Genomic DNA, 17,362 nt, shown 5'->3' with positions numbered 1-17,362 from the left:
TTAGAGCAGCCTTTCCCAACTTTTTACCCTGGAGGAATCCTTGAGATAATTTTCAGGTCTTAGGGAACCCAGCATAAAAATTGCAAAAAATACAAAAACTTCTTCAGTTATGGTCTCTCACAGAACTCCTAGTAACCTCTTGCAGGGCTCTAGAGTTCCACAGAACCTGAGTTGAGAAAGGCTGGTTTAGAGAATCTTAGTCATAAAGCAGAGTTCCAAATGGAAACTGTCATCCTTTGAGCTGTTACTAAGAAAATCCTGATTAAACTTTATTTCTCAAAGCAGCATTGCTGTCTTTTGAAGGGAGAATTACAGCTTTGTCAAGGCCTAATCAGTTGTTTTATATAGCGAAGAAAAATGGAAGAACATCTCAAAATGCAGACACTGTTGGAAAATTGAGCTGTGTTATGTATGAGTGTTCATATACTTCCAGAGCTAAAGCAGAGTGATTTTCTTCAAAGCAGAGGGATTAATATAACACAATTTTATGGGAGTTAGTGGGAAAAAATATTAAATAAGACACCACACGTAACAGGAGTAAACACCATATCAAATTATTCAAAAGTCATTTTGAAGAACTGACTTGTGAGGTACAGAGTTCTTAGCTTACACTGCAATCCTGCAAAGCCCCCAGGCCAAGGCAAGTATTTGGAAGTTGGTTCAAGCATAGAGTAAGGGCAGTTTCATTCCAGGGGAATGAAATTAGCAAGACTTAGCAAGACTTACCAAAGTAGGTTCCCAGTGCTATTTTAAGTCATTTTCTAGAAAACACTGAACATACAATGGTTGTTATATAAATCTTGGGATGAGCTGATTATCATGGCTGTGATTACAGAAGGTAATACCTGTTACTTTGTTTCATATCTGTTTTTGTGTTTGGTTCAAATGGAAACTGCTCAATTTTGTGTTGTCCCAACATTCTGTGGTAGGAAATGTTATGCTCTCTAACTCAATTTGCTATTTACCATTATGAACGGGGCTTTTGTTGTTGTTTATTCATTTAGTCCCTTCCAACTCTTTGTGACTTCATGGACCAGCCCACGCCAGATCTTCCTGTCGGTCGTCAACACCCCCAGCTCCCCCAGGGACGAGTCCGTCACCTCTAGAATACAATCTATCCATCTTGCCCTTGGTCGGCCCCTCTTCCTTTTGCCTTCCACTCTCCCTAGCATCAGCATCTTCTCCAGGGTGTCCTGTCTTCTCATTGTGTGGCCAAAGTATTTCAGTTTTGCCTTTAATATCATTCCCTCAAGTGAGCAGTCTGGCTTTATTTCCTGGAGGATGGACTGGTTGGATCTTCTTGCAGTCCAAGGCACTCTCAGAATTTTCCTCCAACACCACAGTTCCAAAGCATCGATCTTCCTTCTCTCAGCCTTCCTTATGGTCCAGCTCTCGCAGCCATATGTTACTACGGGGAACACCATTGCTTTAACTATGCGGACCTTTGTTGTCAGTGTGATGTCTCTGCTCTTAACTATTTTATCGAGATTTGTCATTGCTCTTCTCCCAAGGATTAAGCGTCTTCTGATTTCCTGACTGCAGTCAGCATCTGCAGTAATGTTCGCACCTAGGAATACAAAGTCTTTCACTGCTTCTACATTTTCTCCCTCTATTTGCCAGTTATCAATCAAGCTGGTTGCCATAACCTTGGTTTTTTTGAGGTTTAGCTGCAAGCCAGCTTTTGCACTTTCTTCTTTCACCTTCATCATAAGGCTCCTCAGTTCCTCTTCGCTTTCAGCCATCAAAGTGGTATCATCTGCATATCTGAGAATGTTAATGTTTCTTCCAGCAATTTTAACTCCAGTCTTGGATTCCTCAAGCCCAGCTTGTCGCATGATGTGTTCTGCGTACAAGTTGAATAGGTAGGGTGAGAGTATACAGCCCTGCCATACTCCTTTCCCAATCTTAAACCAGTCTGTTGTTCCGTGGTCTGTTCTTACTGTTGCTACTTGGTCGTTATACAGATTCTTCAGGAGGCATACAAGATGACTTGGTATCCCCATACCACTAAGAACTTGCCACAATTTGTTATGGTCCACACAGTCAAAGGCTTTAGAATAGTCAATCAAACAGAAATAGATGTTTTTCTGAAACTCCCTGGCTTTTTCCATTATCCAGCGGATATTGGCAATTTGGTCCCTAGTTCCTCTGCCTTTTCTAAACCCAGCTTGTACATCTGGCAATTCTCGCTCCATGAATTGCTGAAGTCTACCTTGCAGGACCTTGAGCATTACCTTACTGGCATGTGAAATGAGTGCCACTATTTGATAGTTTGAACATTCTTTAGTGTTTCCCTTTTTTGGTATGGGGATATAAGTTGATTTTTTCCAATCTGGTGGCCATTCTTGTGTTTTCCAAATTTGCTGGCATATAGCATGCATTACCTTGACAGCATCATCTCGCAAGATTTTGAACAGTTCAGCTGGGATGCCGTTGTCTCCTGCTGCCTTGTTATTAGCAATGCTTCTTAAGGCCTATTCAACCTCTCTCTTCAGGATGTCTGGCTCTAGCTCACTGACCACACCGTCAAAGCTATCCCCGATATTGTTATCCTTCCTATACAGGTCTTCCGTATATTCTTGCCACCTTTTCTTGATCTCTTCTTCTTCTGTTAGGTCCTTGCCATCTTTGTTTTTGATCACACCCATTTTTGCCTGGAATTTACCTCCAATGTTTCTAATTTTCTGGAAGAGGTCTCTTGTCCTTCCTATTCTATTGTCTTCTTCCACTTCCGCGCATTGCTTGTTTAAAAATAATTCCTTATCTCTTCTGGCTAACCTCTGGAATTTTGCATTTAATTGGGCATATCTCCCCCTATCACTGTGGCCTTTTGCTTTCCTTCTTTCTTGGGCTACTTCTAGTGTCTCAGCAGACAGTCATTTTGCTTTCTTGGTTTTCTCTTTCTTTGGGATGTATTTCGTTGCCGCCTGTCATGTTCCCCGTTTCAATGTTCTGTTAACATCGTAACGTTTCACATGTCAAACCCGTTTTTCCGTGTATACTCAGCTTGCTCTTTGCTGGTATTTTCCATTCGTGCTCTCTTCTTTGTTTTGGGACTTTGGAATGTATGTTTGGGTTTGCAATCCTATTCAAGGTTACTTTCCCAGGCGCGTGTAATGGTGGCTAGCACCTGGGAGGGGGTGCTTGCTGACGGGTGCTTGGGGCGGGACTGGATTGAAGGCAAGGCTTTTAAGTTTGTATTTGGCGCGCTTTTGCTCATTCTCAGCTTTCTCTGTATTTGCATACTATTCCTTTAATAAATCAGTTATCTTTAAGCCCGAGCTTGTGAGACTGAGTATTTGGGATTAGGCAACCATTACACCGCCTCCTGAACAATGTTGCAAACTTCTGTCCATAGTTCTTCCGGGACCCTATCTACTAAGTCCAGTCCCTTAAATCGATTCTTCACCTCCACTGCATATTCCTTAGGAATATTAGTGAGCTCATATCTAGCTATCTGTGGGTCTTCCCTAAACTCTTTAGTCTGATCCTAAATTGTGCCATAAGAAGTTTGTGCTCTGAACTACAGTCAGCTCCAGGTCTTGTTTTTACTGACTGTATAGATGTCCGCCACCTTTGGCTGCAAAGGATGTAGTCAATCTGATTTTGGTGTTGTCCATGTGGTGAAGTCCATGTATAAAGCCATCTCTTAGGTTGTTGGAAGAGAGTGTTATGCAGAGTGAGTTGTCTTGGCAAAATTCTATCAGCCTATGTCCTGCTTCGTTTTGTTCTCCCAGGCCATGCTTACCTGTAATTCCAGGTGTCATTTGACTGCCCATCTTAGCATTCCAGTCTCCTGTGATGAAAATAACATCTCTTTTAGGCATGTTGTCCAGTAGGTGCTGCAGATCCTCATAGAACTGCTCTACTTCAGCTTCTTCAGCATCTGTGGTTGGGGCATATATTTGGATCACTGTGATGTTAGATGGCTTGCCCTGAATTCGAGTTGAGATCATTCTGTCGTTTTTTGGATTGTATCCAAGCACTGCTTTAGCCACTTTACTATTAATTATGAAGGCTACTCTATTTCTTCTGTGGTCCTCTTGTCCACAGTAGTAGATCTGGTGGTCATTTGATGTGAAGTGGCCCATTCCAGTCCGTTTCAGTTCACTGATGCCCAAAATGTCTATAATCTTGACATCTCACCAATAACCACATCCAATTTGCCCTGGCTCATAGATCTTACATTCCAGGTTCCAGTGGTGTGTTGATCCTTAGAACATCGGATTCGCCATTCACCACCAGCACCGTCGGCCGCTAGCCGTCCTTTCGGCTTTGAGCTAGCTGCGTCATCACGTCTGGGGCTAGTTGAGCTCATCCTCTGTTCCTCCCCAGTAGCATTTTGACCATCTTCCGACCTGGGGGTCTCATCTTCCGATGGTATACCGACATATCTCTGGTAGTACTGATCCATTTAGTTTTCACGGCAAAAATACTGGGGTGGGTTGCCATTGCCTTCCCCAGGGATCGCATTTAGTCTGACCTCTCTGTCATGACCTTCCCGTCTTGGGTGGCCCGTCACGGTTTAGCTCACGGCATCATTGCGGTGCTCAAGCTCCAGCACCACGACAAGGTAACAATCCTTTGCTGAAGGAATGGGGCTTATGGAGGTTAAAGTGAAAATATCTGGATGGCACCAGTTGTCTACCCTTGAACTAAATCACTTCTCCTCCACTTTATGGAAACTAAAACAAATTCTGAGGAAACTAGAAATAATTTTGCATTTTGTAGCAGTAACTATTTCTATACTAAATTAATGCAGGAATATAAGTGGAACTTGTTGTAGTAGTGCCAATTACTTTCTGTAACATTTGTTGTAAATATAAGCTTGATGAACCTTCAACTCATATGCTTCACCAAACACTTTGCAATTCAGTGGAACGTAAAATCGGAACTAGTTTTCCCTTCCATAGTAATGGAGTACCATGTTATAGAACTAATTATTCCTTTTCCTAGATGGAATAAACAACTGAATAACCCCTTTAGTTAAGACATTATTTACTATCTGTTTTACTTAAATGCTTAAATGCTGATGAAGCACCCTATGCAGTCTGTCAGAGTGCAATAGTTTTGAATTCTTTTTCAGTCATCATATTGCTCTCTAAAGTTGTTCCAAAATGGCATCATGTTTTATTTACAAACAGCCTATGTTCTAATGAGTGCTGCAACTTACTCAGTTTAGGATCTGCGCTGGCATATATCTTACAGAAGAGAACTGGCATTTTTTGAAAATTACTTCAGCATTAGGTGATACATAGTTAAGGGGTTTTGTCATAATCTTCTCCCTTAAGTTTTTAACTTTTTCATCTCAGGTCTCTGGAGTTCAGAAATACTCTTAGAAATTAATATGGTTTGTAAACAAATTGCAAAGGTTAAATGAAAAGTAATGCCTCCAATGTTATAAGTTGACAACACATTGTAGTACTGACATACTAGAAGCTCTGATGTGTTCTTTAGTATCTGTTCATTCACTTCAGTTGGCAGGAAATTGTTGTGTGAAAAGTTTGAATTGCTATTGTTCATGAAATGGAAGCCTGTAGGGAGTACTCAGTGTGCTTTAAGCAACACAGCATGGTTGAATTTTTGACTGCCATAGGGGTTCCTCCAATTGAAATTCACTACTGAATATAGATTGTGGTAATAACTATGGTGACATGAATACTGTATGTCATTGGCCAAAAAAAATGTAAAGATGGTGAACTGGGAAGAGCTGATTTGGGTGATCAAGAATGATGTGGATGACCTGTGACAGCAGCCAATGAGTTTTACATGAGAAAGTTTGATGAACTGATTAAGGACAAGTGTGGACAACTCAGAGAGAAATTACTATCACGCTTGGCATTTCACAGGAACATGTGGATCATATTATTGATGTTCTTCGGTATTGGAAGGTTTGTGCAAGATGGGTTCCTCACATGTCGATGGCAGCGATGAAAGCTTCAAGAGTTGAAATTTGCCAGCAATTATTGTCACGCTATGAGAATGAAGATGAGTTTCTTCACAGCATCATGACTGCTGACAAAACAGCTTAACATTATAACCCAGAAATGAGGCATCAGTCCATGGAATATAATCACAGAGCTTCACCTGTTGTGGGCAGGGAGAGGAAAACCTAGACTTTTTGCTGTGACATGACAGGCCTCACACTTCACAAGACACCTAAGAAGCAATTGCAAAGTTAGATCTCAGTGTTTTAGCCCATCTGACAAACAGTCCAGATTTGGTACCATGATACTTCCATCTTTTCCCATAGATGACCTTCATGGTCATCTGTTTGAATCAAATGAAGAGATGGAAAGAACTGTGAGGACCTGGTTGAAGAGATAAAGTGCACAGTTCTTTTATGACTACATTAATTAGGTTATCCGTCATTGGCAGAAGAGTATGGCAAATCATAGAATCACAGGGTTAGAGATCATAAATGATAGTGATTATGTGGAGAAGTAAATACAGATAACAGAAGAGCTCATTTCAAGGATTATTTTTCTGCTTTATTAATTAAAGTATCCCTCTTTAAAGTTATGGGAGTGGAGGCATTATTCTTCAATCAACCCATTGATTGAATTTAAAAAAGGAAATAAAATTAGTTGATTGATAGTTGCAGTGTATTATTTCAAGAAAAATGCTGGTTATAATTACTTTGAGTAATTTGGGATTTGCATCTAGCTCTTTAATAAAGTATATCTGTGTTCCTAGTTTGATGATGAACTAAAACAATTTCATATTCACTTTAATTGATCAGGGAGTTGTCACTCTTTTAACCATGAGAAAATAATCCCAGGCTTAATACATTCAGTATTAAGACATTAATGAGGAAGCATGAACTTAGTTCAGGACTGAAATGAAACAGATCATTCTTCATCACGGTCTGGGTGAGTCACACATATGGGTGTATATGCACCCACAGAGTAACTCAGGTCAGAATGTTACATAATTTAAGAGTCACACCTATACTGTAATATGCCTCACTACCTACAAACCACTTCAATACTTTTCTGACTTATATAGCCATCACATGTTGGTATGTTTCTCTCCTGTCCAAGGTATATTACTTGAATATTCTGGAGTTTGCAGCCTTCAGGGCTCCATTTAAAAAGTGCTGAAGCTATGGAAACAAACCTCCTGCATCAGTCACTTTTCTTGTCTTAACTGGAATCCTGCTCTTACTGTTAGACCTTAACTAAATATGTCTGTTGCAACTGCTTCATACCCGTGCAAACTTCCCTCTGGGAACAAACCTTGAATGCCAGGAATGCTATAGCTCTGCACCTCAAAAGCTGCAGTCTGAGCCTATTACCTGCTCCTGCATGGTAACTATATCAAGCCAGTACCTTCTATGACGATACTGTGTTGCGTTGCTGCAGTTTGTAGCACCACCAGTCAAGCAAGAGGCCCTGACTGTACCAACCAAGAACTGTCACTGAATTTTGAGCCAGTAGTGCTGCTAGTGCTTGGAAAAGTTCAAGGAAAAAAGAGGAAGAGGTCGGCCAGTGACAAGGTGGAGGGATTCAATTAAGACAGCAATGAATGTTCAATAAGATTCCTAAAAGGCCAAGTTGAAGATGGATCATTCTGGAGAGAATCTATCCAAGTGGTTGCTAAGAGTTGATACTGATCTGATGGCACTTAATCAGTCAATCAGTGCTACTAGTGGTATGCACAGACCTGGGGAGCCCCCTGCTTTACAGAGGGCTTCTGGATGATGAAGCAGCAGAAGAAACACAAGTGCTACTGGAGGAAGATAGAGTGATTCCAACCAAAGTAACCTTCCTTAAGATTACCTTATGACAATAAGAATGGCAAAACATGCTTATTTCTTCTGTCTTCTTGTGTCCTCTGAGTGTCAGCCAGTGACTTGTTCAGAGTAACCCAGTCCCTCCTGGATAAAGAGAGGTTGGGGGGAATACCTGCAGGGTCAGTGTGAAGACTCTTCTTGGCACTTGATGAATAAAGTTGTTTGGATTTGCACTGAGTTATGCAGATCCTGTGAACTTGATTAATACATGGTCTTGCATTATTACCTGGGAGAGTTTGACTCTATTAGTCCTGAGAAAGTAAACAAGGTCCTTGGGTCTTTGATATAACTGTCTGTGTTGATGCAATTAGCTGTGCATCCAGCCCTCCTTGTTCGTCAAGGCCTCTAGGAAAGTAGGGTGTGGGTGAGTCCATGTAGTACTTAATGCTGCTTTGAGAGGCGGTAGTTCTGCTGGCTCTGAAAAGAAGTGGTGGTCCATCCCTTCCTTAAAAAGTATCACTGAATTCAACAGATCTGGACAATTTCCATCCTATCTCTAGCCTTCCGTGTTTAGAGAATGTTGTCGAAAAAGAAGGTGGTCAACTTGCAGCTTGGGTCTGCACTCCCCTGCCCAAGCCCAGTGTGCAATTTGGAGATCCCAGTTCCTGCTCAAAGAGCAGGTAGCAGCTATGGCCAGGGGGGCCTTTGCACAACTTCATCTTGTGCGCTAGTTGTGCCTGTTCCTGGATTGGGAGGCCCCGTTTGTTGTCATTCATGTCTTAGCCATTTCCTAGTTGGACTATTGCAATTCACTCTAAAGGATGCTACTTTTGAAGATCATCCAGAAGCTACAATTGTCCAGAATAAGCAAAGTGGGTACTTATGGGTGTACCTTAGTATGCCTGTGTACCACCACTACTTCATGAGCCACGCTGGCTCCTGATAGGCTTCTGGATGCAATTCAAGCTGCTAATTATGACCTATAAAGCCATATGTGGCACAGAACTGGGTTAACTGCTAGATCACCTTTCTCATCTATATCTGCCGGTCCCATATGAGCTAATAGGGTGGGCATGCTTCAGGTCCATTATCTGAAGCAATGCCATCTGATGGGACCTAGGAAGTTTGCCTTTTCTGTTGTGGTGCTTGTCCTCTGGAATGATCTCTCCCCACTATATGGTTGGCACACACACACAACACACATACACACACACTTCATTCATAAAGAGCACATGTAAAATTCATTCATAAATAAATGAAGGAAAAAATTGGGTCTTATTCAGAAACAGCAACAGCAAAGCCAGCAACAATTTCCTGTGATAGGAAAAAAATATGCTAGACCCTTCTTGTTTCAGCCTACCAGCTGGTTTTTCCACTGGCTGCAAGATTTGGATCATCCCGTTGCTGATCATCCCAGGGTTACAGATGCAGCTTTAATTCTGACCCAGTCTTAGAAACTCCATTCTGGGGTTGACTGAGTTTCTTCTTCCACAAATGGGATGCTCTAACGATAGGTAGTTGAATTCTTTCACTAATAGCCTTTGGCTATTACCTAGAGTTCATTTCTACCACTCCAGTGGGAGTCGTGCTATCAGGCCTAGTGCCTCTTGCTCTTCTGTCTAGGGAGGGTTAGGAAGAGGCTAGACACTTGTAGACAGTGTTAGCAATACTGGGGATTCTGTTTTAAGTTGTTTGTTGTATTCAAGAAGAATGGTAGCTTTCAGTCTATTTTGAGACTCTGTGATATCAGTATTTCTGAATTTCAGATTATCTAACTGGCTGTATTTATTCCATTTTTTAAATTTGCTAGTTACTGACATTTACTTTATATTTCTCTTACAGCAGACCATAGGTTATATATTATGATTCTGGGTGGGTTCTGTACTATGAGGACTTCAAATAAGTTTTCTGGAAGCAATACCCTTGTTATTATGCCTCCGAGGTATCCACCTGACACTCTAGTGGACATATCTTATTCTTGATGGAAGGTTCCAGAAAATGTCTTACAAAATATGTCTTACATTGATTCTGTGCTGCTTCTTATTTTTACTACAGATATGTGCAACACAGGTGAGGAGCTCATTGCCAAGAATGGTAGAGACAAAGCTGTGGTTGCTGAGGGAGTACAAGCTTCACATCAGTCAGCTGGGGCTGTTAGTAATGTTCAAGTTGCTCTGAGCCTTCAGGCAGCTTGTAATGGCTCACGCTCAGATTCTTACGGACAACTCTATAGGAGTATTGTGATATTTGAACAAGCAGAATGAAACAAGATTACTTCCCTTGTTTAGCCTCACTCAGTCAGATATCATCAATTCCACTCAAGTGAGAACTTGATTGGAAGTGCTTGCCTTCCTCTTCTACAGTGGTGCTTGAAAGTATCAATGAGTCCAGATATACTTTTGTCACTCATTCTAATGCCTGCTGCCATCAGTACTGCATTGGTGGAGGCAGGCTCAGATCCAGATTATTGGGAGACACTTGCTATTTTGCTGGAACTGTAGGTTTCCATACCTCATTATTTTGCAAGATTTTTCACAGCTGCACAGACTGCACCCTGTTGGTTTTGTGGTGATTGTGTTAGATATAGGTTCCACCTCTTCTGTCTCAGTTCTTCAGCTTCTGATCAGGCAGGACCTTCAGACCATATAACAACACTACAGTTTTTGTCTGAATGTTACTTTCTCTCAAGCTCCTGGCATGATTTACATTTCAGTTATCATCTCAATAATGATAACATTTTCATGAAAAATGTACACAGTTAAGTGAACATATTTCATATCCTTTGCTCAGGAGGAGGGATTCTTCCTTTTGGTTGTTCTGTCTCCAATATTTTTGAAATCCCTATTGCAATTGAAGATGAAGGAACTTGTTATTAAAGGTTTACCTTGCAACAATTATGTTTTCGTACAGCTTTAACAGTTTATCTATTTTTTTCACACTGTTGTTAAATCAATTTTGAAAGGCATTAAATTTCTCTTCTTTTGTTTTTGTCATTTAAGAATAGTCCTTGTCCTCTCCTTAGCATCTTACATCTTTTGAGCCTTTGGTTAGCCATATTGTCCAGATTCTCACTTGGAAGGCAACTTTTTTGGTGGCAGTCATACCTGCCTTTTGGATGAGTGAACTTTGTGCTTTCTGTGCTGATGAGCTATCTAGTCTTCCCTAAGAAAAAGCTGGACTTGTAACCAAGAATTTCTTTTCTCCCACGGCAGTCTTGGACTTCCATTTATACTGGGAACTGATCCTTCCAACTTCCTTTAACACCTTTAGATGTTACATGCCTTTGATGTCAAGAGAATTACTGCATTCTATGCAAGAACTGCTTTTTGTTGAAATTTGTATGTGCTCTTAACTCTTGAAATGAAAAAAAGATTTCTGAAACGAACATACAAACTTACATACATACATACATACATTTTATTTAAGAAAGGAAGGAAGAAGCAAGCAGCAGTTGTGCAACTTGCAGATGTGGATGAAGCAAGCCTCATGGATATCCACTAGTGATAAATGTTAGTGTACATCAGAAGTAGGTAACCCTGGTAACTTCCAGAAGTCTTAAACTTCATCATGTATCAGCTTCAGCCAGGATGGCAAGATGGAGGATTGTGGGAATTGTCCCAAATGGGCATGTTCCAGGGGTTTTCTGCACCACGTGTACATAAAGTGATACTTCAGTAAATATTGTTTTGATAACATCCTACTGGAGCAGTATCGGTTTGTATGGTCTCTTCTTGTTTTCTAGTTTCATGATTTGCAACACTATTCGTTGCTATAGGAATTCTTGAGTAACGGCCTATTTTCATACTTTGTGGATTTTTTAAATCAACCTACTAAAATGCTTTGTAACTTCCTCTCCCCACTGTCTGCAGCAGAGTACAGAAACCTTGGTGCTGAGGCCACTTCTGCAAATTGCAAGTGTTGGGTGGGGATTACAACTTCTCTTCCCTTTGCTAATGTTCTTGAGATAGAAGAAAATAAAAATGGATAGGAAAATGTGCTCTGCATTGTGGATGTCACAGTAACCTGCTCCTCACTTCCTTGTCTGTCTTCATGCAGTGCTACAGTTGAAGCTCCAGCAGCGACGAACACGTGAAGAGCTGGTTAGTCAAGGGATCATGCCTCGTAAGTACAACTTAAATTTTTTTATTCCTCTTTGAAGACATTTCTACTCAAATGAGTGAAAGAGTTTTGAAATGTCTGGTCTTGTAAGATCAGTTTGTTTTCTGTGAAGAATGTGCGAGCTTGGGGGAAAAAGGGCCGTTTTTAATTTCTTAGACTCAACACACTAGCATCTGCTTTCTGAGTATTTGCACAGTGTAAAAAGTAGTTCTATACAAAAAGGACTTATGAAAAGATGTTGCCATCCACAAAATGTTTGAAATATTGCATTCACGTTATCATTTCCTTAGCACGTTTCCTGTTTAATACACTGCTGTCTTACTTGAGCTGCAAACACGGCTGCACACTTACTTAATAATATGCTGATGGGAAATATATCCCAGCAACAAAGTAAAATTTCTGCATTTGCTACACTGAAGATCTGCATCAGAGCCACTAGATAGTAGAGGTTTTGCGAAGTGGCATGCTACAGCAGTTAATTTATCAGATATACGGAAAGAGGATGATGAAATGAATATATGCAGGATTAATGGTTTTAAAATAACTTGCACATGTGAAAAACTACTATAGAGTTCTAAAGCAAGAATTTTAGGTATTAAATGCGGCAATATAATTGGAGCAAGAAAGAAAGCAGGAAATTCTTCAGTTGTTTTGGTATTTGGTGTGAAGCCTGCCCAAAGGGTGTTAAGGGCTGTTGAGCAATCAGGCGCTTAATGCATCCATACTTTGTTGCCCTTTATGGTATGGGCTACACACTTCTCATTTGCAGCTTAGAATTTCTTTCAGGTTAAGCTGCACACATTTTTTTGTTTTGTAATGTCTAGCTATTGTATAAACAAATATATTTTTGCTTATTGATTTGTTACAAAGGTGTTGTAGTTAAAGGTAGTTCTTGGATCTATGAATATTTAAAAATAAGGACAGGTGAGTTCAGGTTGAGGTTTTTGATGCATTTCTGTATAAGTTATAGAAGTCTTCAGCTTCTCTTCTGTTCAGGCACTTATATATATATTTTAAGAATGTTCTTACTGTATTAGAATTGTCAGATTTTAAAATACTGTTTTATGGTTCTCTGCTGTAATAATTGAAAATTGTATTGATGTATGCTGTCCACTTCATCAGAATTTGGAGGAATAAATTCCATATTGAATGTGTGCAAGGGCCTTGTCTCCTTTTTAATGATAAGGTTTCATAAACCTCTTAGAAACCATATTATAGTTAAATTGCTTGGAGCAAAGTAGGCTCCAGCTGCTGCTTTTGACTCCAGGTTGGTGTGTAATAAATCCAGCCTCATCCACGATCTAATTGTGGATAAGGGTGCAGATCTGGTATGCATAACTAAGACCTGGGTATTTATTTATTTATTTATTAAATTTATATCACTGCCCATCTTCCCCAATTTCTCCCTCAGAAATATGGACACCTGGGTTTCAGGTATGGCACCAGGCAAGACCTCAGGGGAAGGGGTGTAGCTATTGTCAACCAGGAGTCATGAGGGCTCTTAGAGGCTCTGCCCTGCAGAAGGATAGTGTGGTCAACAGTATCAAAAGCCACTGAGAGATCAAGGCGCACAAGGATGGATGTGCCACCTCCATCCCGGTTCCACCACAGGTCAGCTAGAAACATGATCATGACTATCTCTGTACAAAATCCTGGCCGACTAAAACAGGTCTAGATAATCCACTCCCTCCAGGGTTCTCAACTGCAGACTAAAAAGGGAAGGTTGGCGACAGGACAATAGTTATCTAAAATCACTGGGTCCAAGGACATCCTCTTGAGGAGGGGGTGTGCCACCATCTCCTTCAAGGCAGGAGGTACCACCCCCTCCCTATATGTATATATGAAAAAACTCAAAAATGGTGGAAAATGATTCATAAATTTATACATAATGACAAAAAAGCAAAAACAGGTTCAAAGGTCCTCTCAAGTTCCCAGTGAAAAAGGCCTTGGAATTCCAAATATTTAATTTTATTGTGATAACATTTTTAGCTTGTTAAAGTCAGAATAATGAACCTCTTGGTTAATGATAGAATGTATAAATAAACCTTTTATATTTCGTCATACACTTCATGGTAAAGATAAAATTAAATGGGATCAGGGTTGGGAAGTGAAAGCACTTGATTGTTTGAAAGATTTATATTTAAATATATATTTTTCTTATTTATATAAGAAAGGAACAGAGTTGGATACTGCTGCCTAAAAACCAGAAGAACAACTCATGCTCCAGTATTTTGTGGGAGGTCTACATCTTTCCTCTAATGGTGATGTGAAAGGATGTGCAAAATTCAGTGATTCAAGTGGGACATTTTGGAGAACTACAAGAAAATACTGTTCGTCCTCCAGACTGTGCCGTTCTGGGGGTGTTCATTGTTTTAGCTAGCATGGACAATAGTGAGAGATGCTGGGAGATACTAATTCAGCTGCATCTCACATGTCACAGGACTCAAACCCTTGATCTAAGACCATTATGTGATTTTGTCCTTATTTTTTTGTAAGTTAAAACATTTGTATGTATTCTTTCCCCAGTTCCCTAGAAAACAAGGCATGAAATCAGAATAGAGTAGAATATAAGAATATCTGCTTATTAACCAGTAAAATCTATATCTAGATATTTTTCTATGATTTTTAGCAACATTCATAGGTTGCCTTACTCTTCTTCTCAACTTCTCAATCCTAAAGGTTAGAAGCATTCTTAAAAAACAAAACCTGAAAAGGTTAAATCATCCTTCTAGAATAACCAAACATGGGTTATTACAGTTCATAACTTCCTACTTATAATGAAACAATATATTAAGGCCTTGCTTTAAAAAAAAAAACTTTTCAGCTTTATAACTGACATGGTAATGCTGTTTGACATTTCTGGGCCATTTATTATGTACTTTTTATGCAGCCAAGAAAATGGATGGAAACTGATAATACATATTGCACTGATTCTTTTCAGATTCTGTCTTCGTTCAAGAGGATATTATGGGAGAAATAGAAATAAACTTGTTCATTTTTGGTGTTTTCAAAAGTCAAGTATGAAATTATTTTCTTTGTCGCAGTGCCAGTACTAGGAAGAGTTATAAACCAGAGTGTTTTTTTTTTCAAAGGAATTCTCATGAGAATATGAAAGCATTTCCCTTTGGGGTGTTCACTAAATGGTAGCCGGCTAGTTAGCTATCATTGCTTTTGATGGTTTGGAAAAGTGAACAGGCTGCATTGCTGAGATCCATTTTTTATAGAACAGGGGACCCCAGCCTCATGACTGCATGTGGCATTTGAATCTCTTTTTTTCTGTAACTTTTTTTCTGTCATGTCAGAACATGTTGCCAAATTGCAATGGCGCTGTTGTTGAAAATTGAAAGTGTTGGGGTGGGAATCAGATCAAAACTATGATAGAAGTTTTTGAGACTCTCCCCCAACCCCCCCCAAAAAAAAACAAACGAGGAAAAATGGGTAAATCCTAACTCTGCCTGCTTTATGATATGATTGTGCATTTTGCATCATTCCTCAGCTTGCTTTGGCTATCACTCACGCCACAAATTTTGAATGCAATCTCAGGACATCAAAAGGTTTTCCATTAGGTAGGGAACTTATTCTGTCCTGGAGTCAAATTGGCTGTGATCAAGTATATCAAGGACCATATGCCTTGGTGAATGTTGGGCCTTCAGTAGCAAGGAAGCCATCTCCAGCATCAACTTCTGTCTTTTCTCACTTCTCACTTCAGAACATGTCTGTCAGCCTTGTGAGATAGTCCAAAGAAGATGCACACCCAGATGAACTACTTTATTGTAAGGTTACATTAACATAATCTTGCAAGTCTGAAAGTACATTTCTCCCCCCATCACTTTTACAGCCCAAGAAACTAGGGAGGGTCTCTTCTGAAATGTTTGCCAATCCCACCTTCCTGCTGTGGGTTAAGCTGCCTCTTATCAACTGTTGCCCAGGCTGCGGCTCTTCCCCCTGTCTCCCAAGGTCATTCCCATATACCATTACAATGTCTTCCTGCTACATCAAAAGCACTTTGGAAAACATAATTGCAGTAGAAGGTATTTTTATGAGCTGAATTATAGGATCCAGTGAGAATTCTGTCCCCTAAAATATTCCCCTTCCCAAATACTCATCCCATATTTCTATTTCATTGCAAACAAGTCCCCCACTAGTTTGTTTGTTTGTTTATTGAACTTCTCGACCGCCCAACTCACACGCAATGACTCTGGGCAGCTTACAATAGTAAAAATAATGTATCATTAAAAATACAATGTAATAAATATATATAAATATAGTATACATATAAAAATACAAATATAAAATATAAATAGAAGATGGTAAACAAGATCTTTGTGTTGGCACCATCATGGTGCCAACCACCTCCATGTATAGTTATCGCCCCTCCCACCCCAAGCCAGGTGGCATAACTAGGTTTTAACCCCCTCCTGAAGGCCAGGAGAGTACGGGCCTGTCTTACCTCCAGGGGTAAATTATTCCAAAGGGCAGGCGCAATGGCAGAGAAGGCCCTCCTCCTGGACCCTGCCAATCGGCAATCCCTCATGGAGTTGGTCCATAGCATGCCGTCTCTGCCTGACCAGGTGGGACAGGTCAATGTCACGGTGGTGAGGTGGTCCCTCAAGTAACCTGGACCCATGCCATGTAGGGCTTTAAAGGTGATAACCAACACCTTAAATTGGACCCGGAAGCAAACCAGAACCCAAGCTCACGCAGCAGTGGTGTTACGTGTGTCCTCCTTGGGACTCTAAGACTGCTTGTGTGGCTGCATCCTGCACCAGCTGTAGCTTCTGGATACTCTTCCAGGGTAGCCCCATGTAGAGTGCATTACAGTAGTCTATATGGTTCCAGTAGGACAGTTGATTTTAACTTTATCTTAGTTGGTTCATTCACAGTACATCAACTACATTCATTAGCAAGTCTTTCCAAACTAGAAATTGGTTTCACCTATTTGAAAGGACTAATGTCCTAACAGTCAGGAACCATGCTGAGACAAGGAATAGGTCTCTAGTGTTTTATTACTGCAACATTAGACAGAAAATCCTAACAAACTGAAGAAGCGTGGGAAAAACCCAGACAGATAAACCCCAAAGTCAAGGTGGGTCTGATCTGTGTCTCTTTGAATGGCTGCTTAACTCCTCAGTACTACACATGCTTTTCCCCCCCTGGATAGGGGCCCCTTCCTGCTCACCATCAGTACTCATGACAACTAATTAGTTTATATTGTTGTTTCAAAATATAATATAAGAATATCTCCATTCTAGATAGATGTTAGTCTACAGTTTTCTCCTCTTCTTTGCATTTTACCCAGGCTAGATCAAGTCAGATTTCCCCCCAAAATGGTTAATATTCTAACTGCATATCAGTCTAATAAGTACACTTCAGATTTTTTTCGCTATAACCAAAAAATATGAGTTGTTCAATTTACTGATATAAAAACCAGCCATCTTCTGCTTATTCAGCAATAATAAAGAGTTGTGTGGCATACCCTTCTCTGTTCCTTTCTCCTTGGAGAGATAA

The 17,362-nt window shown here is 40.2% G+C and overlaps 2 protein-coding genes across 4 annotated transcripts in view; one reads left to right on the top strand and one right to left on the bottom strand.

Annotated features, from left to right (window-relative positions):
* The window catches only part of ADSL (adenylosuccinate lyase), a 275,527-nt gene that overhangs the window by 164,384 nt on the left and 93,781 nt on the right, over positions 1-17,362 (bottom strand). The gene's annotated exons all lie outside the window — the stretch shown is intronic.
* The window catches only part of MRTFA (myocardin related transcription factor A), a 98,955-nt gene that overhangs the window by 59,294 nt on the left and 22,299 nt on the right, over positions 1-17,362 (top strand). For all 3 annotated transcript variants that reach the window (XM_063308155.1, XM_063308154.1, XM_063308153.1), the window contains one exon: positions 11,792-11,857. In XM_063308155.1, coding sequence (XP_063164225.1) covers positions 11,851-11,857 — 7 coding nt within the window. In that variant the 5' untranslated portion in view covers positions 11,792-11,850. Of the gene's footprint in view, positions 1-11,791; positions 11,858-17,362 lie in introns of those variants that run through there.

Source organism: Candoia aspera, chromosome 7 (assembly GCF_035149785.1).
Source record: "Candoia aspera isolate rCanAsp1 chromosome 7, rCanAsp1.hap2, whole genome shotgun sequence".
Lineage (NCBI taxonomy): Eukaryota > Metazoa > Chordata > Lepidosauria > Squamata > Boidae > Candoia > Candoia aspera.
The sequence above is the reverse complement of the archived record's forward strand: the minus strand, read 5'-3'. Positions and strand labels throughout refer to the sequence as shown.